We start from the raw sequence: 24,711 nt of genomic DNA, 5'->3' as shown, positions 1-24,711 counted from the left end.
GGGGGCGGCCGCGGAGAATCACTTGCGCAAGAATTATAAATGCTAGTGGAGTACATTACAGCGCAATGTGAAGTAGCATAAGAACATTTAAGTCAAGAGTTTAATTGATGTATTTCGTTCATTAGCGTTTATCCAAGCAAGTGTGCATCCACGACACAATTACTGAGCCCACAACAAGCGTCCTGACAAACTCCCTACAGTATTACACAGCCTACTAGCACCATATCACACCTGGCTTATTTAAATGTTCAAATAGCGCTTTATAAAGTTACCGAACATATACAAGTGCAATGCGCTTTTTGAGCACGAGTCACGTCATGAAGTTTACTCATCACCATAACAAATAGCCAGTAGGCTTGCGCTAGCCTACAGAGCACAAACACTACGTTTTATTTCGTCTTCCCTTGACCACCTCTCTGTATGGCTGTCATTCTGCTGTTCGAGTAGAACTACTGACGCATTCACAACGTTTCCAGATGGGGATTTAAAAATGACTGCAGCCTACGTTATGCTGGGGACTGCTTACTATGGACAACATTACATGTAGTTTCAGCGAGACTAGTTGGTTGTAGGCTAATTCAAGTGCTTCCTTCCGTAAGCTAAGTTTGCCTGGCTACACAGATGCAAATGGACAATTTTAACGAGTAGTAGATGAAGAATGTAAACATATAATGATGATGTGCTTTTGCAACTTGTGTGTTTGTGACTTATTGCGGCAAAAGCAGCATGTCCTTACCTTGAAGTGGGATCCGCTTCTGTCCGAGTGTCCGTACGGCCGCCTTGAAACAGTTCACAGCGTTTAGCTACGCGTGTTGATTGGCTGTATCCCTTGTGCCAAACAAATCAGATGTTGTGGTGGGCGGGACCGTGTTCTTGAACTCCGAGAGGCGAGTGCAGGAAAGGACGTGCAGTGACAGTCGCGTTAGGAACGAAATGGCTGCAAAAAGGCTTGTTATCGGCATATCGGTGGAAATTATGGCCGATACCGATAACCCTAAAAATGCAGAATATCGGCCCGATATATCGGTCGACCCCTACTCTGTGCATTTATCAAGCATTGCTTGAATGAAACAATTTGTCATGTTTTTACCGTCCATGAACATTCCCTTTATTGGCACAGATTGCCCATCTAATCAAAGGGATTAATAGGGTAGATTTCGACTCATCAGATTCATGTGTTCAAGCCCACTGTTATTGTGCCTCATAGGGAAACTCTACACAGTCTTCTCTTAAACAGTTCGAGAAGATAATGCAGAATCTTATATAAGCACTTCTCTGCACAGTGTAGTGTTTAACTGATGTAAGATCCAAGCATCTTCATTTTATGCATAGATGAACACTTGTAAATGAATTGCTCATTATACTAGATCTGGAGTCTCTGTTCATTTTTGCTTCTTAAGCCTGCGAGTGACTCAGTTTGGTATAATGTTGTATTTCAGGGCACGGAGTGTCCTCGAGTAAACTGCGGCAGTCCCATATTTTCCGGCGACTTCTAGGCTTTTTCATCACTAAAGACAGTTCATTATATCAGCATGCAGCACCCAGGCTTTATGGGAATTGAGAAAACCAAGGTGATCTGACCTCCTTATTCTGCTGCAGTTTCACACTGCTGACTGCATACGGAGTAAATACTGGTGTTCCTGTGCAGAGGCTACAGTGGTTTTAATTCTGCCGAGAGAGAGAGAGCAAGAGCCAAGTGAATACTGGATTTGTACTCAGTGTTGAGCTTTCTAATATCAGACGCCGTTTTCAATCTCCATAATATAGTACAACATGACATAAAGCTGGAGTGCTGTAGAGATAAGTAGAAAAGTGAAATGATTGCAGTTAGGTGTATTCATCTATATCAGAATCAAATTTATTGCCAAGTACGTTCTTACATACAAAGAATTTGCTTTGGTGATTGCCGCTTGAACAGTTACGATAGAAGAATTTAGCGAAGAAAAAAAGCAGGTACAGCGGGGAAAATAAATATTGAACGTGTCAGTATTTTTCTCAGTAAATATATTTCTGATGGGGCTATTGATATGAAATTTTCACCAGATGTCGGTAACGACCCAAGTAATTCACACGTACAAAGAAATCAAAACATATATTTCCATGAATAAAGTGGAATGACACAGGGAATAAGTACTGAACACGCTTACTGAAGTTTATTTAATACTTAGTAGAAAAGCCTTTGTTGGTAATGACCGCTTCAAGACACCCCCTGTATGGAGAAACTAATCGCATGCATTGCTCAGGTGTGATTTTGGCCCATCCTTCCACACAAACTGTCTTCAAATCTTGAAGGTTCTGGGGGCATCTTCAATGAACTCTGATCTTCAGTTCTTTCCATAGATTTTTAATTGGATTCAGACTGGGCCGTTCTAGCAGCTTTATTTCTCTTTCTCTGAAGCCAATCGAGAGTTTCTTTGGCTGTGTGTTTGGGATCATTGTCTTGCTGAAATGTCCACCCTTGTTTCATCTTCAGCATCCTGGTAGATGGCAGCAAATTCTGATCAAGAATGTCTCGGTACATTTCTCCATTCATCCTTCCTTTAATTGTATGAAGTCTGCCAGTACCATATGCTGAAAAACAGCCCCACACCATGATGCTCCCACTTCCAAACTTCACTGGTGGTATGGTGTTTTTGGGGTGATGTGCAGTGCCATTTCTCCTCCAAACATGGTGTGTGCTATGACATCCAAAGAGTTCAATTTTGGTCTCATCTGACCAGACTATATTCTCCCAGTATTTCATAGGCTTGTCCAAATGTTGTGCAGCAAACTTTAAATTAGCTTCAACATGCTTTTTCTTCAGCAATGGCGTCTTGCGCGGTTGAGTGCATTACTTATTGTGTTCTTTGAAACAACTGTACCTGCTAATTCCAGGTCTTTCTGAAGCTCTCCACGAGTGGTCCTTGGCTCTTGGACAACTCTTCTGATTATTCTTTTGACTCCTCTGTCAGAAATGTTGCGAGGAGCACCTGGTCATGGCCGGTTTATGGTGAAATGAAATTCTTTCCACTTCCAGATAACGGCCCCAGCGGCGCTCACTGGAACATTCCAAAGTTTAGAAATATGTCTGTAACCAATGCCATCAGTATGTTGTGCAACAATAAGGTTGTGAAGGTCTTGAGAGAGCTCTTTGCTTTTACCCATCATGAGATGCTTCTTGTGTGACACCTTGGTAATGAGAAACCTTTTTATAGGCCATCAATTAGGACTAAACCATCTGATATTAATTTGCACTGATAGGGGGCAGGATTGCTTTCTAAACACTGACAGATTTCAGCTGGTTTCTTGGCTTTCTCTGCCTTTTTGCACCTCCTTTTCTTCGTGTGTTCAATACCTACTCCCTGTGTCACGCCACTTTAATACACTTAATTTCTAGACATATATGTTTTGATTTCTTTGTAGGTGTGAATTACTTGGGTTGTTACCGACATCTGGTGAAAAATTCATGTCAGTAGCCCCATCTGAAATATATTTACTGAGAAAAATGTTGACGCGTTCAATACTTATTGTCCCCGCTGTGTAACCTCCTGAGAACCAACCCATAGGCTTGTGTCCTCTGTAGTTGAAAATTATTTTGTTTTACGTGCACACCCTCTTACTCTTTTATGCTATTCACTTGAATCCTGGTGTCTTGTAAAGAGTACATCCTTTCCAATGATATATCACGTGACTAGGAGGGTTGCTGGAAAATTTCTAGTAAGGAAATCACAACAAAAGAGAAATTGAGAGACACATTTTTTTTCTTCGTTCCCAGATATGCATAGCATAAGAAATAGAAGAATCTGAAATATAGAGATTTGAAAAGTGGAGATGTTTAAAGGGCGTGTCCATGAGTTGTTGGAGTCCGATCTGTACAGTATGTCCGGAATGTGCAAAAAGAGGTCACATGATGATGGAGAAGAAACATGAGTGTACGTATAAGAGGAAGAGAATATGTTTGATGGACTAAGTCAATAACCAAGCTGTACAGTGTGAGCTGGAATGTGCAGTAAAGCTTCACAGAATGGAGAATTGTTTTGTCTATATGTGCCTCAGTCATCATGCAACTTAAATGATTTGGTTTATTTGTTTTGGGGTTTTCTTTCCCAAAAAATGACATCTCATCTCATTATCTCTAGCCGCTTTATCCTGTTCTACAGGGTCACAGGCAAGCTGGAGCCTATCCCAGCTGACTACGGGCGAAAGGCGGGGTACACCCTGGACAAGTCGCCAGGTCATCACAGGGCTGACACATAGACACAGACAACCATTCACACTCACATTCACACCTACGCTCAATTTAGAGTCACCAGTTAACCTAACCTGCATGTCTTTGGACTGTGGGGGAAACCGGAGCACCCGGAGGAAACCGACGCGGACACGGGGAGAACATGCAAACTCCGCACAGAAAGGCCCTCGCCAGCCCCGGGGCTCGAACCCAGGACCTTCTTGCTGTGAGGCGACAGCGCTAACCACTACACCACCGTGCCGCCCATTGCTTTTTTCTACTAGACATATTTCTTATACTTGACTTTATTTTGCATCATTTATTCAAGATAGTGAGTGCTTTATAAAGCATTTGGTTTCCCCCAAATGAATGAGATTTTACCGGTTTGTGTAGTCACAACTAGTAGAACATATTTCCTTCTACAACACAAGGAATACACTGTATGAATAACGGGGAGCAATTTGGGATTCAGACTCATAAATTTCTTAAAGGCTCAGTGATTGGTAATGTGCAGCTCTTCTCAATAGCGGCTTCATTGCAGTATCACAGATAAGAGAAACTAAATAATGCACATTTTCATCCTGAGGTTTCAGATCGTATCATCAGCTGCTACACAATCCTTGCTCCATTTTATATAATATGGTTATATTATATTATATTATATTATATTATATTATTATATTATATTATATTATATTATATTTTAAGGCTCTGTTTGCCCTCAACGTATTGTACAATATGGGTCTTATTGCTAATTTGCACAAACAATAGAAAAACAAGTTCAGTGATTTAGTATCGTTACAAAAGTTCCTCGAGTGAAATCACACAACTTTTTGACATACATAGATACACACTTGTGATTTAAAATCGATCTAGATGAATAAAAACAGGGTACTTTCAAAGTTTGGTTAACATTTGCATATCATATTATGATATTTGAGTGGCCTTGTGGGTCCTGAAAGAGCAGCGCAGTGACACATGAAAACATGTCTCGTAATCACAATATCACAAGGTCAGTTAAAATAGACTCGGCTTCGAAAGGTTAAGTAGAACATGTTACACTGATAGATCTGACTCTGAAAATGAGAGTGAGAAGTTCAGTAGGACTCAATAAGACACACAGCTTCATCGGGTTCACAGGTTTACTGCAATATAATAACTCATCAAGCATAAACACGTTGAATATTCAACTAACGTTTCCCCTTATTAGGTTGGTTTTAAACAAATAGAATACGTTTACTCATTTCGAGCTCGGAATTCTGTTGCTGTATAATTGCTGTGCAATCAGTCAAAGGAATGAGACCATTTAAAGCTTGAAATTGGAAATTTGTTATTATAATATTCACTTAATGAGAAATATGAGAAGTTTTTTCCTTTTTTTCCAAGATATTTTCTTTGCTTATTTATTTATTTATTTATTTATTTATTTTATAGCGTTCCAGCTGTGGCTGCTGCAAACAACACAATCGCTGTGTATTGCTCATTTAGTAACGCTTAATTTAAAGGGTCTAGATCACTTGATGGCGGCACGGTGGTGTAGTGGTTAGCACTGTCGCCTCACAGCAAGAAGGTCCTGGGTTCGAGCCCAGCGGCCGGCGAGGGCCTTTCTGTGCGGAGTTTGCATGTTCTCCCCGTGTCCGCGTGGGTTTCCTCCGGGTGCTCCGGTTTCCCCCACAGTCCAAAGACATGCAGGTTAGGTTAACTGGTGACTCTAAATTGACCGTCGGTGTGAATGTGAGTGTGAATGGTTGTCTGTGTCTGTGGGTGAGGGTGTACGCCACCTCTCACCCACAGTCAGCTGGGATAGGCTCCAGTTTACCTGCAACCCTGCACAGGATAAGCGGTTACAGATAATGGATGGATCACTTGATGCTACATAGAACCTAAAAGTCTAACCTGGAGAATTAAGACGAATAACTCGGGTGAGTTTAGATGATCAGTTCAAATGCCTCAATGTTGAATTGATTAATGAATGACCTACAACACAGCTTAACTGGTTATGGTTAGATTTGAAATGTCTGAGAGACGAGTTAGTTTGGATTACTTCTCTCTTTCTCTCTGTCTCACTCACTCACACACACACAGGCGCAGCCTGTCGTTTTCCTGTGAAAACGAAAAGTGTAACAGAGACCAAGAGTGCTTACAACCGTGAATCGTTCCATAAATATTAATTAAATGTCTCGGTTTTACTACATTAATGATTATAAGTATCACTTTTTGTTAAGTGACAAGCCATTTTAAAATCCTTTCATTATCCGTCGTGGATTATTTGGAGCGTCTGCCGTACACGTCCCTGTGTATGGGCTTTTATTATGAAAACAATAATGTATTAGAAGGAGCACATTAATATTAACTTGTTGTTCATTACTGTGCTGTTATATGAAAATAACGCACGCATACTGACCAGTCAGATTTAAGCATTCAACCACATTGTGATAGAGTGAAGAATAATACTTTGTTGAAGCAAATAAGCCCTTCTTTAGCTCCTTATGTGTGCCGCTTAAAATAAAGTGTTCTCACTCATTTGAAGGACGGCTATTTATAGAGCTATTTCTACCCCCATGATGTTTATCAGTCCTGAGTTCTAAGTAACTTGGACGCCACGCTTTTTATTTAATTGGATCATCCTCTGTGAAGTGAAGGACACATGGTGTGAGTGGCATTGTGCATTATGGAGCATGGAGAGTCGTGTATGGGTCAGCTTTCCACTGAGCTGCTTCTCCAGACATCTGTTATCTCTCTCTCTCTCTCACACACACACACGCACGCGTGCGCTCTCACTGTCTCATCTATACATCTACGCTCAGATAAGAGCTCCATGTCAGATCGTGTATGTGGACGAGTGACAACTTCCCTTTCACTTAGCTCGAAAACAGTCATTCTATCGAGCCTTTAGTGCTTTGAGGTGCCAATATCCAGAAATATATTAGTGAACTCATTAGGTGGGACATCTTGCGTCTTGAAAGTAAATATTTCAGCTCGTACTAGAAATGACAGCAATAAAGAAAACAACAGATTTGTTTACTAAGATCTTGCAACCTGAAGGCTGGAAAATAAAGACTTTTCACGGCTGTGAAATTATTATTAAACATCATTGCAGTCAGGATTGTTCCTCCTCATGAAGCTTACTGTCTGAAAGCATTGCTTTTGAAGCTCTTATGATAGATAAATATTGCGACACGAGCAAAGCAGCTTGTTGAACAGCTGTTTCGGATTCTCACTTCAGGTGAGCGTTTCTCTCCGTCTCCTTCTTTCTTTCTGTCACAGAGAAGATATTCACGTTGCTCTGGGCGCTGGCGGAAAACACATTGGCAGGTGTTCAAGGATGTGTCTTTTCAATTAATTAATTTATTTATTTTGGGAGGCTGTCCTTAAATTAGCAATTATGGTTTAATTAGCTTACAATTATCTGAAGGACCTCATTACTGTGATAAACACCAAAGTGCCAAGTCTGTTTCCAGGTACTGGGAGAGGAAAAGGCCCGTAAAGCAAACATCCCTCCTCTAAAAGCCCTCACTCACAGAATAACAGAGCCAGAGATTAAGCAAAGGCTTGAGGTTAAAAAAAAAAAAAGGGATAAATTAAAACATAGTGAGCCATTGTTGATTCAGCCATAACTAACAGTAGGAGATGTATAGTTAAATAATATTGGCTGGCCTTTTTTTCGTGGTATATCAGATATATTCCATTCAGCTAGCATGATATTGAACGAGTCTTCGACTCGTTCAATATCATGCTAGCTGAATGGAATATATCTGATATACCACGAAAAAAAGGCCAGCCAATATTATTATTATTATAATCATTATACATACATACACATTCAATGGAACAATTATAGATTTTACAAAAAGTTAAGAACGGGGGCTTACTTACAGGGTTCCCGCGGGGTTTTAAAAGGTAGTTAATTAAAATAGGCTAAATTATGGCCAGTAAAAAGTAGTAAAAGGTAGTAAACGTAATCTGACGTGGTAGTAAATTTTTTTGACCCCCATCCAACTGGGCCTATGTGTTTTCTAATTCGTTTAATTAACCTGCATGCCATAATATCCATAAATTACTACATTTGGGCGAATTTATTTTTATGTATCGAGGAGGACCGCAGTGAGGAGTTGGTGGCGCATGCGCATTGAATTCCAATAACGGTCGAATCCAGTATAAATTTATACCAGAGATTGTTTAGTACGAGACTGACTTTGTTTATACGGCTCTAGTCGAATCTATCTGTTGACCCGACTGGCGACATCTGCACGAGAATTAAACAACGGGGAAATGCAAATTTTCAGACCTCTGGCTGGAGGAACCTGATTTTAAAGACTGGCTAAAGGCGGTAGATGGCAATCGGCGAGAGGCGTTCTGCATAGTGTGCAAGAAAACTATTCGCATTACCTGGATGGGAGTGAAGGCTATTAGGTCCCACATGGAATCGAATATCCACCAGGGAAGGATGCGTGGACGAAATAGACAGCTACCGTTGTCGTCGTTTTGCCGAGGCACTTTTGCGACTACTACGGTCACAACGCCCTCAATCTCGCCTGCTCCGATAAACCCTGAATCCACCGTTGGTAATACTACCGCCATGGCTACCACCAGCCTTTCAGGACATCAAACGGTCATAACTGGCACTAACTCGCTTGAGGCTGAGGTACTGTGGTGTTTGGATTTGGCGGTGAAACACCACTCCTTCAGTTCTAACGAAGGCATCGGAGATCTGTTTCGGAGGATGTTCCTGGACTCCCAGATCGCCAAATCATTTGCTTTGGCCAGTGACAAAACCAGGTACGTGATTAAATTTGGCATTGCCCCTTATTTTAAGAGGCACCTGGTCGAGGCAATAACTAACGCCGGACCTTTTGTAATTATGTTTGACGAGAGCATGAACCAAACGTCCAAGAGGTTATGGGCCACAGTTTCACAGTTCAATAAAATTATAAATTATATTTGGAAGTTTGTTTTCTTTTATGCAAATATGCATTACTCCATGTGTAGCCCTAGCAATGGGAGGTTCTATTATGCGTCCAAAGGGAAAGAGTTACACTATCGGTGCGTTCAGATTTTCTTTCTATCTTGTCTCATCAATCCAACTCTTTGGGTAGAGTTGTCACTAACTTATATGTAGCACATTCACTTGGACTAACACATACACTCAAAGGATTACCTTGTTAAATTGTGAGAAAATGTCCAAATCCAAATTGTCGCTGTGGTAGTAAAAAAAATTGTGAAGGTAGTAAAAAGGTAGTAAATTCAACATAAAATATCTGTAGGAACCCTGACTTAGCAATGGCGTTTTCAATTCATTGCGACAGTTTACTGCGGGCGTTGCCGGCGAACAAAGAAATGCTTCTGCGCATGCGCAGCAGAAAACCTTCTCCTTGAATATTCCGACATGTCTTGACAACCATGCGGTATCATAAACCATATTGCACGCTCGTTCTCCATCGGGTAGAGTAACGTAATACACGTAGGATAAGCGATATGCTAACAACATTGCATGCTGTCAAACCAAATGAACGAAACTCGCTAGAAGTTTTTATTCCATTTAAAAAGTGTCCTGTATGTACAATAATTACTGGATATAGCATAGTATGCTAGGGATGGTGCAGCGGATAGCACTGCCGCCTTACAGCGCCAGGGTCCTCGGTTCAAGTCCTGAGCTACGGTTCTGTGCAACGTTTCACATGTTCTTCTCTTGGCCATATGGGTTTCCTCCCACTGTCCAAAATTATACAGACTAGAATTCTCTCATTTTGTGCCCAGTGTTACTGGGATAGGCTCTGGGTTCAACACAACACTGACCAGGATAGAGAGCTTATTGAAGAAGAAGAATGAATGAATGAATTACACTAGCGCAAGTATCTGTATGTACACATTAATGCACATTCACGTGGCCATCTATTAAGTGTTTTGAGAATTTCTCAGCATTGCGACTGCTGTAATTATTCATAATCGACAAAACCTACCTACTGCAGTTTTGTCAAGGTGTTCAAACGTTTTAGAAGATCTTTGTATGATGTAGCATTACAAATTCCCTTCAGTGGACCTAAGCGGCCCAAACCTGTTCCAGCATGACAATGCCCCCGTGCACAAAGCAAGGTCCATGAACACGTAGTTTGACAAGGTTGATGTGGAAGAACGTGAGTTGCCTGCACAGAGCCCTGACCTCAAACCCACTGAACACCTTTGGGATGAACTGGAACACTGACCGCACCCCAGGCCTCCTCACTCGACATCAGTGCCTAATGCCCACTCATGCTCTTGTGGCTGAATGAGCAAATTCCCCACAGCCACGGGCCAAAATATAATGGAAAGCTTTCCCAGAAGAGTGGAGGTTATTATAATAGCAAACGGGGGAATAAATCTGGAACACGATGCTCAAAAAGCACATATGGGTGTGATGGTCAGGTGTTCACAAACATTTGGCCAAATAGTATAGATGTCAATGACCATCAGTTTTCTCACTCACATGAAATGCTGGGATGATTCCACCACATTAAATGGGTATTGGTTAGACAGGTAGGACTTTGAAGTTCCCTTTTTACCCTTTCAACCTATTATTCTAAACAGTGCTAGTAACACATTTCATCAAATATTCATTCATTCGCCTTCAGCAGTCATGGGGATTCATAGCCTGTCCTGGGAACACTGGGCATAAGGCAGGAATACAGTGCTGCTTGAAAGTTTGTGAACCCTTTAGAATTTTCTATATTTCTGCATAAATATGACCTAAAACATCATCAGATTTTCACACAAGTCCTAAAAGCAGACAAAGAGAACCCAGTTAAACAAATGAGACAAAAATATTATACTTGGTCATTTATTTATTGAGGAAAATGATCCAATATTACATATCTGTGAGTGGCAAAAGTATGTGAACCTCTAGGATTAGCAGTTAATTTGAAGGTGAAATTAGAGTCAGGTGTTTTCAATCAATGGGATGACAATCAGGTGTGAGTGGGCAACCTGTTTTATTTAAAGAACAGGGATCTATCAAAGTCTGATCTTCACAACACGTTTGTGGAAGTGTATCATGGCACGAACAAAGGAGATTTCTGAGGACCTCAGAAAAAGCGTTGTTGATGCTCATCAGGCTGGAAAAGGTTACAAAACCATCTCTAAAGAGTTTGGACTCCACCAATCCACAGTCAGACAGATTGTGTACAAATGGAGGAAATTCAAGACCATTGTTACCCTTCCCAGGAGTGGTCGACCAACAAAGATCACTCCAATAGCAAGGCGTCTAATAGTCGGCGAGGCCACAAAGGACCCCAGGGTAACTTCTAAACAACTGAAGGCCTCTCTCACATTGGCTAATGTTAATGTTCATGAGTCCACCATCAGGAGAACACTGAACAACAATGGTGTGCATGGCAGGGTTGCAAGAAGAAAGCCACTGCTCTCCAAAAAGAACATTGCTGCTCATCTGCAGTTTGCTAAAGATCACATGGGCAAGCCAGAAGGCTAGTGGGAAAAATGTTCTGTGGACGGATGAGACCGAAATAGAACTTTTTGGTTCAAATGAGAAGCATTATGTTTGGAGAAAGGAAACCCCTGCATTCCAGCATAAGAACCTTATCCCATCTGTGAAACATGGTGGTGGTAGTATCATGGTTTGGGCCTGTTTTGCTACATCTGGGCCAGGACGGCTTGCCATCATTGATGGAACAATGAATTCTGAATTATACCAGCGAATTCTAAAGGAAAATGTCAGGACATCTGTCCATGAACTGAATCTCAAGAGAAGGTGGGTCATGTAGCAAGACAACGACCCTAAGCACACAAGTCGTTCTACCAAAGAATGGTTAAAGAAGAATAAAGTTAATGTTTTGGAATGGCCAAGTCAAAGTCCTGACCTTAATCCAATCAAAATATTGTGGAAGGACCTGAAGCGAGCAGTTCATGTGAGGAAACACACCAAGATCCCAGAGTTGAAGCTGTTCTGCATGGAGGAATGGGCTAAAATTCCTCCAAGCCGGTGTGCAGGACTGATCAACAGTTACCGGAAACGTTTAGTTGCAGTTATTGCTGCACAAGGGGGTCACACCAGATACTGAAAGCAAAGGTTCACATACTTTTGCCACTCACAGATATGTAATATTGGATCATTTTCCTCAGTAAATAAATGAGCAAGTATAATATTTTTGCCTCATTTGTTTAACTGGGTTCTCTTTATCTACTTTTAGGACTTGTGTGAAAATCTGATGATGTTTTGGGTCATATTTATGCAGAAATATAGAAAATTCTAAAGGGTTCACAAACTTTCAAGCACCACTGTACACTCTGGGTGGGATGCCAGTCCATCTTGGGGTACCATACACACACATTCATACTCGGGGTAATTTAAAATAGCCAGTTCACCTACAGAGATGTTTTTGGGAGGTGGGAGGAGCCCGGAGAAGCCGTCGGAAGCCCACACAGACACGGGGAGAAGATGCACCACCATGCCGCCCGTTCCTGCAAATCTCCCTCGCCTAATTCTTTCTGTATGACACGTTTTCATTCATCATCTTCAATCAATACAGTTGGAGGATTTCTCTTTTCAGTTATTTCCTGTAATGTTACTGAGAATCAGGCCTGCTTCTGGAGGAACCCTGGTCATTTCTTTTGCCATGTAGGTCAGGCGGAAAACAGATTCAAACAGAGATTCTTATATATTTGGTACATGGCACACTTGTTCACGAGTAGCCTTTAGCAAAATAATCCTACCGTAACTCTGATGGATCAAACATGTTCAATACACCTCGTCTAGAAATAACCAGCTCTTATAGTCTGTATAGTTCAAATGACCCATTTTTTAACGTTCTACTTTTTCACCAGTAAACACATTTAACATGAGGCTTGACATGGCTTAGCTGGATTTCTCTAATGAACACGAGGGAAACAAAGCATAAACATACATCACAGACCTGACCAAGGTCTTTTTTTTTTTTTTTTTAAACCTGAGAATAATAAGGCAAAACAAGTATTCGAATGGCTGGTCTGGTGAATATACATAAAACAAGACGTGTTTCACAGTTCAATTCTTTAGCAATAAAATGGAAAGCAACAGCCTGGCTCAGTGGGAAATGCACTGCAAAGTGAATAGGACATGAGCCTTAAACAAAGACGCTGAACAAGAGCTTGAGATAGACGCAAGTACAGACTAGTCCTTTAATTCCCAATCTTATAAAGACATACAGATATCTTGTCTTAAAGGTGACTGTGAAACGCTTTAGTAAAAATGAAAAATACTGATAAATTATACAACAGTTAACAAGGGACAAAATATTGTCTCACAGAAATATGCGATTAATCAGTTATGGGACTTGCACTTTTGTTTAAATCCCTGTCAGGGCCAAAAAGTGGACAGAATGCAGCAGAGATGTGGTCAGAGTGAGTTGTGTTAAAGAAAGCTGATTGCAGTATTTTTTTTTTTTTTCCACACAGAATCAGTAGCTGAGAAAAGTGCAGAGGTGTTCTGTGTGTGCGCTCTGAGAGAGCGAGAAAGTGAGTGAGTCAGATGGAGAACGTGTGCTAGGAGAAACACACCCACTGTCTCACACACAGGCGGAGAAAAGCAGTTACATAGCGTGCATGCTTTTCTCTTTACTGTCAGTGCATTCCAGTGTCCTCAAAGGACAAGCAGGAGAGGAGGGGGAGAGAGGTCTTTTGCTACCATCTCATAACTGTCTTGTATTTCTGTTATTGATTGTTTTTGTCCAGGGTATTGACTGATTTGCAAGGGCAGTCTGAGTATAATAGACAAATTACATTCCTTTGTCCTTTCACAAAAGATGCTGCTGCGTCCCCCTGTGGCCATGGACATCCTCCAGGATGCAGGTTTCGTCATTCAGATGGAGAGGGAGAAAGTTCTGGCTTGTGTCATGTCAACAGAGACATGAATCTAGCTTTATCTTACGCTTGTTATATGGAGGAACCACTTTCTAGTTTGAGTCTATTGATAAAGGCATGTGCTTTCTGAATACATTATTAGGAACATAATAATAATAATAATACTGGAGGTGGCACGTTGGTGTAGTGGTTAGCACTGTCGCCTCACAGCAAGAAGGTCCGGGTTCGAGCCCCGTGGCCGGCGAGGGCCTTTCTGTGTGGAGTTTGCATGTTCTCCCCGTGTCCGCGTGGGTTTCCTCCGGGTGCTCCGGTTTCCCCCACAGTCCAAAGACATGCAGGTTAGGTTAACTGGTGACTCTAAATTGAGCGTAGGTGTGAATGTGAGTGTGAATGGTTGTCTGTGTCTATGCGTCAGCCCTGCGATGACCTGGCGACTTGTCCAGGGTGTACCCCGCCTTTCACCCGTAGTCAGCTGGGATAGGCTCCAGCTTGCCTGCGACCCTGTAGAACAGGATAAAGCGGCTACAGATAATGAGATGAGAATGAGATAATACTAGACAGGGAAGAAGAAGAAACCTTTATTTGTCACATGCACACTTCAGTGCACAGTGAAATTCATCCTCTGCATTTAACCAATCTGAAGCAGTGAACACACACACCCAGGGCAGTGGGCAGCCACACTAGAGCGCCCGGGGAGCGGTCAGGGGTTCGGTACCTTGCTCAAGGGCACTTCAGCCCAAGGCTGCCCCATGTCAACCTAACTGCATGTTTATGGATTGTGGGGGAAACCAGAGGAAACCCACGCAGACACGGGAAGAACATGCAAACTCCGCACAGAAAGGTCTTCGCCAGCCGCTGGGTTCGAACCCGGAACCTTCTTGCTGTGAGGCGACCGTGCTAACCACTACACCACCGTGCTGCCAAGGGTCTCCCTTTGCTCTCAAAACAGCCTCGATTCTTCATGGCATCATTTCCACAAGATGTTGGAACCATTCCTTTGAGATTCTGGTCCATGTTGATGTGATTGAATCTCACACTTCCTGCAGATTTTTCAGGCGCACTTTCATGATGCGAATCTCCGGTTCTACCGTACCATCCCAGAGGTCACTGAAGAACACAGAACTCATTGTGATGTTCATGAAACTAGTTTGAGACGACTTTTTGTTTTGTCAGATGGTGCGTTATCATGCTGGAAACAGCCATTAGAAGATGGTAAATTGTGGATTGATTGATCTTAACAGGCCCAAAGTGTGCCAAAAACATTCCGCCACACCATTACAGCACCTCTAGCAACCTGGACTGTTGACACAAAGCAGGTTGGGTTCATGGATTCATGCTGTTGGTGCCAAATTCTGACCCTACCATCTGCGTGCCTCAGCAGGAATTATGATTCATGAGACCAGGCTACATTTTTCTGGGTTTCAACTGTCCAGTTTTGGTGAGCCTGTGCCCAGCGCAGCCTCAGCTTTCTGTTCTTGGAGCCTGATATGGTCTTCTGCTTTTGTAGCCTGTCTGCCTCAAGGTTTGATGGGTTGTGCATTCGGAGATGCTTTTCTGCTCAGTACAGTTGTACAGAGTGGTTATCTGAGTTAGTGTAGCCTTTCTGTCAGCTCGAACCAGTCTGGGCATTCTCAATAGATCTCCCTCAACAAGAAGGCGTTTCCATTCATAGAATTGATGCTCTGGATGTTTTTTTTTTTTCTTCATTGCCCCATTCTGAGTAAACTCTAGAGATTGCTGTTGTTGAAAATCTCAGGAGATCAGCAGGTATAGAAATACTCAATTCAAAAGAAAGGGAAAGAGGCCGCACTATGCATACAAATATTTATTCGCACAAACGCGTTTAGGCGTGTGCCTTCCTCAGTGTGCTCAAGTACGTCAGTGTTACTACAAATCTTAAATACCTACATCCATGCACACACCTCCATCATCAACCAGTGACAATACAATAATTGGCAATATCAGTACAGGAATTAAAACAATCCATTGGTCTAAAAAAATCCAAATGAAATTATGGAAATGCGTCAGCACAAGCATCATCAATTCACGTTTTTACAAGAAACCGGTCAAAGACAAATCTTCATTCATTCCAGAAGGAATGCAAGTATTCGAGTTCAAAATAAACCAAGTCTCCCTTTGTAGGAGGCGATTCTCACGGTCTCCAGCTCTTGGAGACCGATTGACCATTTCCAAGCCCATGAACCTGAGCGAATTGGCGTCATGGCCCGCAATATTAAAGTGTCTTGCAACTGACGACCTTTCATCATTTTTTTCTAATTGCACATTTATGTTCACAGATTCTAGTTTTTTAATTGCCGTTTTGTTCCTAAATACCTAAAGTACTCCATGAGTGTCTGTTGGTGTGTTAAATGCTTTCGATCTTGTATTTTATTTCACCTTAACGTTCTCAGGTACTGTAACACAGAAGATTAGTTGTTAATGGCTTTTCTGAGACATGCGGAATTCATTGTTAGGCAAATCATTATTTATTGATTGTATTACATCGTTATTCAATTGAATTTTAAACTCTTGACAGCGAGGGGAAGCTCATGTCCCCAATGAGTTGTGGATTTGTAACCATTTATCTAAATACATAGACCTTAATAACCAAGATGATAATGTGCATACCCACATGAGAAATTCAATCTGACTCCTTCCTTCCTTTGTTGTCAGCTCTTGTTTTATATTTTTGGAAATTGGGAAGAACTATTTAGTAATTATACATATGAATGGTGCAGATGTTATTGTGTCTTCTGCTTTGACAGAAATTGTGATAGAAAAGTGAGTGATGACCAATAAAACCCTGAATAAGTGGGAAGGGATTATAGTAAAATGCAGAAACTACTTCTGGCCTTGAGAATCATTCAGTTCCACAAAATTTGGCCTTAATGGCCGTAACAAAGATGATCCATTTTATCCAGTTGTAGATGAAGTGCAAATGTTACGTTTTCCATTATGTAAGTTTTATTAAGCAAATCTGTTTAAATATCTAATGTAGGAGAGTCAGGAAGCAATCAGTGGCCACGGCCTAACGGTTAGCAAAGCAGCTTTGGGACCAAAAGGCTGCTGGTTTGATTCCCTGAACCATACAGAAATGGCTGAAGTGCCCTTGAGCAAGGCACCTAACCCCCTACTGCTCCCTGGGCTGCCCACTGCTGTGGGTGTGTCAGGGTCCTGTCGTATGTCGCTCTGGATAAGAGCGTCTGCTAAATGCCTGTAATGTAATGTAATCAGCATCGTCATGGCTTTTTTACAAGCCTCAATTAAAAAAAAAAACAAACAAAAAAAAACAACAAATGAGTATTTGTGTTGAGCATTCACTAGATATAATGTCCAAAAGTCAAAAGGTGTTCCTGTACTAAGGAGATCTTTGAATGCTTGATGTATCTCTTATACTCGGGCGGCACGGTGGTGTAGTGGTTAGCGCTGTCACCTCACAGCAAGAAGGTCCGGGTTCGAGCCCAGCAGCCGACGGGGGCCTTTCTGTGTGGAGTTTGCATGTTGTCCGCGTGGGTTTCCTCCGGGTGCTCCGGTTTCCCCCACAGTCCAAAGACGTGCGGTTAGGTTAATATGGGACGGCCTTGGGCTGAGATGCCCTTGAGCGAGGCACTTAACTCCCAACTGCTCCCCGGGCGCTGTTAACATGGCTGCCCACTGCTCTGGGTATGTGTGTGTGCTCATTGCTCACGTGCGTGTGTTCACTGCTTCAGATGGGTTAAATGCAGAGAGGAATTTCACAAGCGTATGATGAATAAAGTTGTTGTTGTTGTTGTTATTATTATTATTGGGCAGTGCAAAATATACAGTATGTTAGGAGCCCGTCTCCTGATTCACACACAAGCTCCAGCATTTGGCAACTTCTCTAGGAAGGTATGCCTTCTGTTTTGAAAAAACAAATAAAATAAAAAGGATTTTTATTTAAATTAAAAAAAAAAAAACGGATGAGGCATTTCCATCTAAATTCTCACCATGCATTAGAGGCAGTACAGCTCCACTGGAAGGCCCAAACCTTAAACCATTCCTTTTTTGAGAGAATGAACCTTCCCTTCATATTCTTCATGCTTTTATGGCAATTGCTGCTAGATGTTTTGTGCATCATATCATATGTTCAAAGTCGACTCCCATTCTGACTTTATGATCATTGATGAGGTTTATGTCCATTTTGCTCTGGTTTATACTGTCACTTGGAATCCAACTTGATCACATTCACTGTTTGAAAAATCAGACACGGGTCGTCAGGTTTAGACGACTTCAGGCTGAATATTTTCCCACTGTATTTATTAACCTGGCTCCTTCTTGAACATGATGTTAGACAATAAATAAATAACATTTCTAAATTCTTGTGATGCACTACATGCAGGGATCACTTTTTCACCAAGGAGCACATGTACACCTACAGTAAGTTGAAAAATTTCAGAGATCACAGTGTTTCCCACAGGCCTGAAATATACTTGTATACCCGGAGGAAAGTCCGGCCTTTTTCTGCCAGCACAGTAACGGTCTGTTAGATGTGATTTCTGATGCCATTGGACTCTGCTCCACTTGTGCTGTTCAGTGACTCGTGTATGGTATCGATCAGCGAAAACCACAGGTTTCAGAAAAACTGGCTTTTCTTTTTATTTCATTTGTTGACTCGCAAAGAAGGAAAGGAAACACAATTTGCTTTTAAATGTTTCATCTGGGCGGCACGGTGGTGTAGTGGTTAGCGCTGTCGCCTCACAGCAAGAAGGTCCGGGTTCGAGCCCTGTGGCCGGCGAGGGCCTTTCTGTGTGGAGTTTGCATGTTCTCCCCATGTCCGCGTGGGTTTCCTCCGGGTGCTCCGGTTTCCCCCACAGTCCAAAGACATGCAGGTTAGGTTAACTGGTGACTCTAAATTGACCGTAGGTGTGAATGTGAGTGTGAATGGTTGTCTGTGTCTATGTGTCAGCCCTGTGATGACCTGGCGACTTGTCCAGGGTGTACCCCGCCTTTCGCCCGTAGTCAGCTGGGATAGGCTCCAGCTTGCCTGCGACCCTGTAGGACAGGATAAAGCGGCTAGAGATAATGAGATGAGATGAAAAAATGCCCCCAAAAAAAGGTCTCATCGATGGGTCCAAAAATGGCTTCTTACCCAGTTTCATCTTTGCAGGAAAGGCTTAAGCAACATTAAAATGTAAATCAAAACATTTCAGCAAAACAAAATTGTGGAAATATAGTTCTGGTTTCTTAAAATTGTTAGGTCAAACAGTGTAATAGATAGAAAAACCCAAGTCTGGCCCAAGCTTGATTTTTCATCTTTTTGGCTGTTTGACACTGCAATATTTGACAGCTTTTCCGCAGACCACTGCACATATGTTTAAATGCTGTTATTTGACGAAGATCTTTGGTTGAACTTTGCACTTTGTGTCCTTGAGGAGACCGTAGGTGTGAATGTGAGTGTGAATGGTTGTCTGTGTCTATGTGTCAGCCCTGTGATGACCTGGCGACTCGTCCTTTCTTGGCCTTTCGCCCGTAGTCAGCTGGGATAGGCTCCAGCTTGCCTGCGACCCTGTAGAACAGGATAAAGCGGCTACAGATAATGAGATGAGATGAGATGTTTCATCTGCGATTTCTGATGATAAAAACAAAAACGGCCTGTTAACTTCTGTTCCCGACATGAAAATAAAATGACCAAATGTACACAGACCGTTAATATCCTTTTTAATAATCTGTTAAATAGGCTAGGAAAAAAAGTGCTCTTTTAAAGCTGAACGCACTGACTGGACTCAAGCGCTCCATGTTGTCATGGTAACATTGACGACAACATGTAACATGCACACCGATTGAGACCGTCTACAGCAGGAAAGCTGTCCGTTCATATGGTCGACTATTTGGCCAGTCGTTCCAGCACAACACACAATTCCTACAGTCCATTACGTTCATAATTGTTTATCCATCGATCATAGAACATTCTCATTCTTCATATTTATTTGCTAAAATGGGTCACCAGATATATTTTGCGAGCCATAAATATACCTGAACAGCCCGTCCAAGTAAAGTCTGTGTGTAGGAAACGCTGGAGCATAAAGAACGCTTAGGGCGCAATGAAAATGTATCAAATAATGTGTGCTACAAGGAGACATTTACAAGCAAACTGTTGAGCCCTGTGTATGGTTCTGTCAGGCTGTGGTATCAAAATATGTTCGAAAGATCAGATTTTTAGTCAGCGCTCGCTTTAAAAATAAATAAATAAATAAATTTAAGACATAAACAAAACATACATTTAAATTATGGACTTCTTATTACTTTACTGCATGTGCCTGTGCAATAAGCCATGATGTGTAACCTCTTGTGTTGTGTTTGTGTTTCAGGTGATGGTTTTTGTCCATGCCCGTAACTCCACCGTGCGCACGGCCATGACTCTGATTGAGATGGCCAAGAACCGAGGCGAGTCATCGTTCTTCCAGCCAGAGCAGGGACCGGATTATGGGCATTGTGAGAAGCAGGTGCGCAAAACCACTGACCTTTCCTCAGTGTTAAATTAAAGAACATAAATGTAACTGTGCAGTACGTGTGTGTGCGGCACGATGGGGCAGTGGTTAGCACTGTCGCCTCACAGAAAGAAGGTTCTGGGTTCAAACCTCATGGCTGATGGGGGCCTTTCTGTGTGATGTTCTCCCCGTGTCCGCGTGGGTTTCCTCCAGGTGCTCCGGTTTCCCCCACACTCCAAAGACATGCAGGTTAGGTGAAATACCCAGCCACTGGGTTTGTACAAGACGGTGCATACTTGGTGCCGGTCCCAAGCCCAGATAGCTTGGAGAGGGTTGCGTCAGGGAGGGCATCCGGTGTAAAACCTATGCCAAATCAGATACGCAGAACAGATCTGCTGTGGCAACCCTGAACGAACGGCAGTAGCCGAAAGAAGATGATGATGATGTGTAAATAAAAGAAGTACACGTGTGTACATTTCAAAGGGGGGAAAAAAGCCGTCTGGTGCACAAAATGTCAACCACAATCCGCTTTTCCAAAAGTAAACAATTTACCGAACATTGCGCTAGTCCACTATTCTGAGTCTACAGCAGTCAGGCGAAGTGATAAGTCTGTGTTTAATTTGTAATAGCCTCCCTCTGGCGAAGGCTCGGGCGCTCTCTCTTCTCTGCTTGATTCGGCGGTGAACTTGCGGCAAGATTCTGTGGAGCTTCGCCGTGGACGAAAAGTTATTTATGAACACTTATTCATGAGCTCTAAAGCAGAGGAAAGGGAGAGAAATTGAGGTCAGTCACCTTCGCGAGCTCCGCTCCTCAGGGGGAGAGCGGTAAACAGTCTGAGGGAGGCCAAGTGGTCATGGCCTCATTGGAAATGAAGCTCGAAGACGCAGCGTTAAACTTTTCCCACCCTGCTACATTAGAGAGTGAGCTGAGACAATTAGAAATCTGCTGAGGGCACAACGTTCAGCTCAGGTGTAGAGGCCAGCTGCTTAGTCTAACTGAATGCCCTCCTACTGCGAGGGAAAGCGTGGACCGTGCACCACTTCAGCTGCTGTGAGCCAGGCTTTCTGCACAAGTGTTCTGCTTATTCACAGTTAATCAAGAAGGCTTTAGACTGAAAGGTTTATGCATTCATTATGGACTGCATTTACAAGAAATCTCTCCGGCTGTTGGCCTTGGCGCTGCGGCGCATTTCCTGTTGCAGTAGATTCTTTTTATTTCCTAGATATTATTCATAATAATAATTTCTTTAGCTAGAGTAGTTTCCTGGCTGGGGGGCGGCACGGTGGTGTAGTGGTTAGCGCTGTCGCCTCACAGCAAGAAGGTCCGGGTTCAAGCCCCGTGGCCGGTGAGGGCCTTTCTGTGTGGAGTTTGCATGTTCTCCCCGTGTCCGCGTGGGTTTCCTCCGGGTGCTCCGGTTTCCCCCACAGTCCAAAGACATGCAGGTTAGGTTAACTGGTGACTCTAAATTGAGCGTAGGTGTGAATGTGAGTGTGAATGGTTGTCTGTGTCTATGTGTCAGCCCTGTGATGACCTGGCGACTTGTCCAGGGTGTACCCCGCCTTTCGCCCGTAGTCAGCTGGGATAGGCTCCAGCTTGCCTGCGACCCTGTAGAACAGGATAAAGCAGCTACAGGTAATGAGATGAGAGATGAGATGAGTTTCCTGGCTGTTCAATTTAGCTCATCCGGCCGTAGGTAAGGCCGGATGAGCTTATGCGATCACGTAGTGTCGTCCATCCACAATTTGCAAAAATCGCTACTCCTCCTACAGGATTGATCAGATTTCGATCAACCTCACGTACAGTGTTCCCCAGGTGGGTGTGCGTAAAAGTTGTCAAGACGGCGGCACCGCCTGTCATATTTATGATTTTATGGGCGTCTGAAATTTTTGGGTGATTCGTCACATTAAACGCTACTCTTCGTAAACTGCCAGGACGTTTTCACCGAAACTCACCCAGAAGACTCTAAAGACATATATTCCAACAAGATTTGTTCACCAGGTGGCGCCACCTGCCATGGATAAGGCTACAGAGGGGTCGCATGCAGTTTCACGAAAATCACTACTCCTCCTACGGGAGTGATCAGATTTTGATCAAACTCAGACGGAACGTTCCCCAGGTTGGGGTGTATAAAAGTTGTCGAGACGGTGCTGCCATCTGTCATATTTAACGTTTTATGGGTGTTTGAAAATTTTGGGTGACTCGTCACGTTAAACACGACTGTTCGTAAACCGCTAGCATGTTTCCACTGAAACTCACCCAGAAGACTCTAAAGACATATTCCAACAAGAGTTGTTCACCAGGTGGCACCACCTGCCATGGATGAGGCGACGGAGGGGTCACGTGCAAGCAATTTCACAAAAATCGCTACTCCTGATCTGATTTCAAACTCTCACACAACAACAGTGGGCGGTATGAGCTACAGCCTCATTGAGGCTATCTTCACTAATCGCGCCAATCATTTCGAAAATACATGTGTTCTCAAAGCTCTGTTCTTTCTAAGTGACCGTCGTAAGTGTGAAGTGGCCTGGTGCTGTGTTTAATTTAAACTCATTAGCGTGTTACATAGCACTGATCTCGTGAGTGAGTGCTACGGTTGCAGTCGAATAGCATCAGTGTTTCTGTGCATGACCTACCCAGTCAGCGAATTTTGGATTCAGACAGGATTTCTTTGCTCTTAATCCAGGATGATAGTGAGACTCCAAACCAGTTTGCACTCTGCATGCAGATGGATATCTTTACAGAACTCGTACCGGTTCTCTTCATCTCGTCTGCTGAAAGCACAAAATCTAACCCGGAAAATGATTTGAAATGGAGCTTATTGCCGAACATTGTGTTGAAGTGCTCACTTGTGAGCACTAAAGGATTTGTCAAAAGTGTCTAAAAGCTGCTAGTGTTTTCCCTCCAGTACAGAACATACTGTTCAATAAAACCACAAGTAAAATGTGACTTCTCTCTTCAGTTCCCCCATCTGTCATCTCGTGGTTGTGCTCCATCAGGAGCAAAGACTTGTGGGTCTGTTGGTTAGTAGTGGCAGCTGTGAGAAGTTTGGAAAGTGTGTGTGTGTGTGTTAAGAGCAGCATTTGTCCCCTGCAGCACTAGCTGGGCTCGGGTGGTAGCGAAGACACAGAGAGAGCGAGAGAGAGAGAAAGAAAGACGCTGTGCAGTAGAGTGAGCTCTGGCTTCATTAGGATCTGTCCGCGGAGGCGCAGGCAGAAGCGGCCCATGATGGATTAGACTCATCCTGACTGCACGCAGGCAGAGGGGATCAATAAGTAGCTGGAGGGGCAACTCCTCGCTTCTGTTCTCCTCTCGGTTAATGCTGCTCACTGGACAAACATGAACATGCTTTCATCTAGAAGCCTGGTGCTAGGGTGCATGTGTGTGTGTGTTATAACACTGGAGTCTGGGTGATGGAAATGCCAGGGTGTGTGTTGATGAAGATAGCGAATCGTGTGTCAGAGCCATATGGTGTGTGTGTGCCTGTGTGGTGTTAGTGGGGAAATGTGATTGTACTACTTTAAAATGAATACAACTTTTAACTGAAGTAAAAACACACAGTATTGTGGAACAGACTGAGGCACGTGTCAAGAAATGCTGTAGAGCAAAGACGCCTTCAGAATTGTTTCACCGTTAAAAAGTACTCTAAACAGCAGTAAGCCATAGTAACTGAGACAAAGTCAATATGTGGTCTGAGACGACCCTCTGCTTTAAAAAATAAAATAGTCGTCTCAGGTACAATGAGTGCAGTTTTATAAGGAAACGAGCTGTAGGTTTTACTGAGCGTCTTGCAGAAGCAGCCACAGTTCTCCTGGACACTTTGTCACACTTGCTTTTTCATTTGTAGCAAAACCCAGTAGCCTTCATTATGTTTCCTTTTTTAACCTGAAAAGTGCTCTCTTGGGGCGGCACGGTGGTGTAGTGGTTAGCGCTGTCGCCTCACAGCAAGAAGGTCCTGGGTTCGAGCCCCGTGGCCGGCGAGGGCCTTTGTGTGCGGAGTTTGCATGTTCTCCCCGTGTCCGCGTGGGTTTCCTCCGGGTGCTCCGGTTTCCCCCACAGTCGAAAGGCATGCAGGTTAGGTTAACTGGTGACTCTAAATTGACCGTAGGTGTGAATGTGAGTGTGAATGGTTGTCTGTGTCTATGTGTCAGCCCTGTGATGACCTGGCGACTTGTCCAGGGTGTACCCCGCCTCTCGCCCGTAGTCAGCTGGGATAGGCTCCAGCTTGCC

The 24,711-nt window shown here is 43.1% G+C and overlaps 1 protein-coding gene across 3 annotated transcripts in view; it reads left to right on the top strand.

The window, feature by feature from the left end:
* Positions 1-24,711, top strand: part of ascc3 (activating signal cointegrator 1 complex subunit 3) — a 395,456-nt gene that overhangs the window by 227,152 nt on the left and 143,593 nt on the right. For all 3 annotated transcript variants that reach the window (XM_060922147.1, XM_060922146.1, XM_060922145.1), the window contains exon 14: positions 20,365-20,499. In XM_060922147.1, the coding sequence (XP_060778130.1) occupies positions 20,365-20,499 (135 nt within the window). The remainder of the gene's footprint in view (positions 1-20,364; positions 20,500-24,711) is intronic.

The sequence above is a fragment of the Neoarius graeffei genome, chromosome 5 (assembly GCF_027579695.1).
Source record: "Neoarius graeffei isolate fNeoGra1 chromosome 5, fNeoGra1.pri, whole genome shotgun sequence".
Classification (NCBI taxonomy): Eukaryota; Metazoa; Chordata; class Actinopteri; order Siluriformes; family Ariidae; genus Neoarius; species Neoarius graeffei.
The sequence above is the reverse complement of the archived record's forward strand: the minus strand, read 5'-3'. Positions and strand labels throughout refer to the sequence as shown.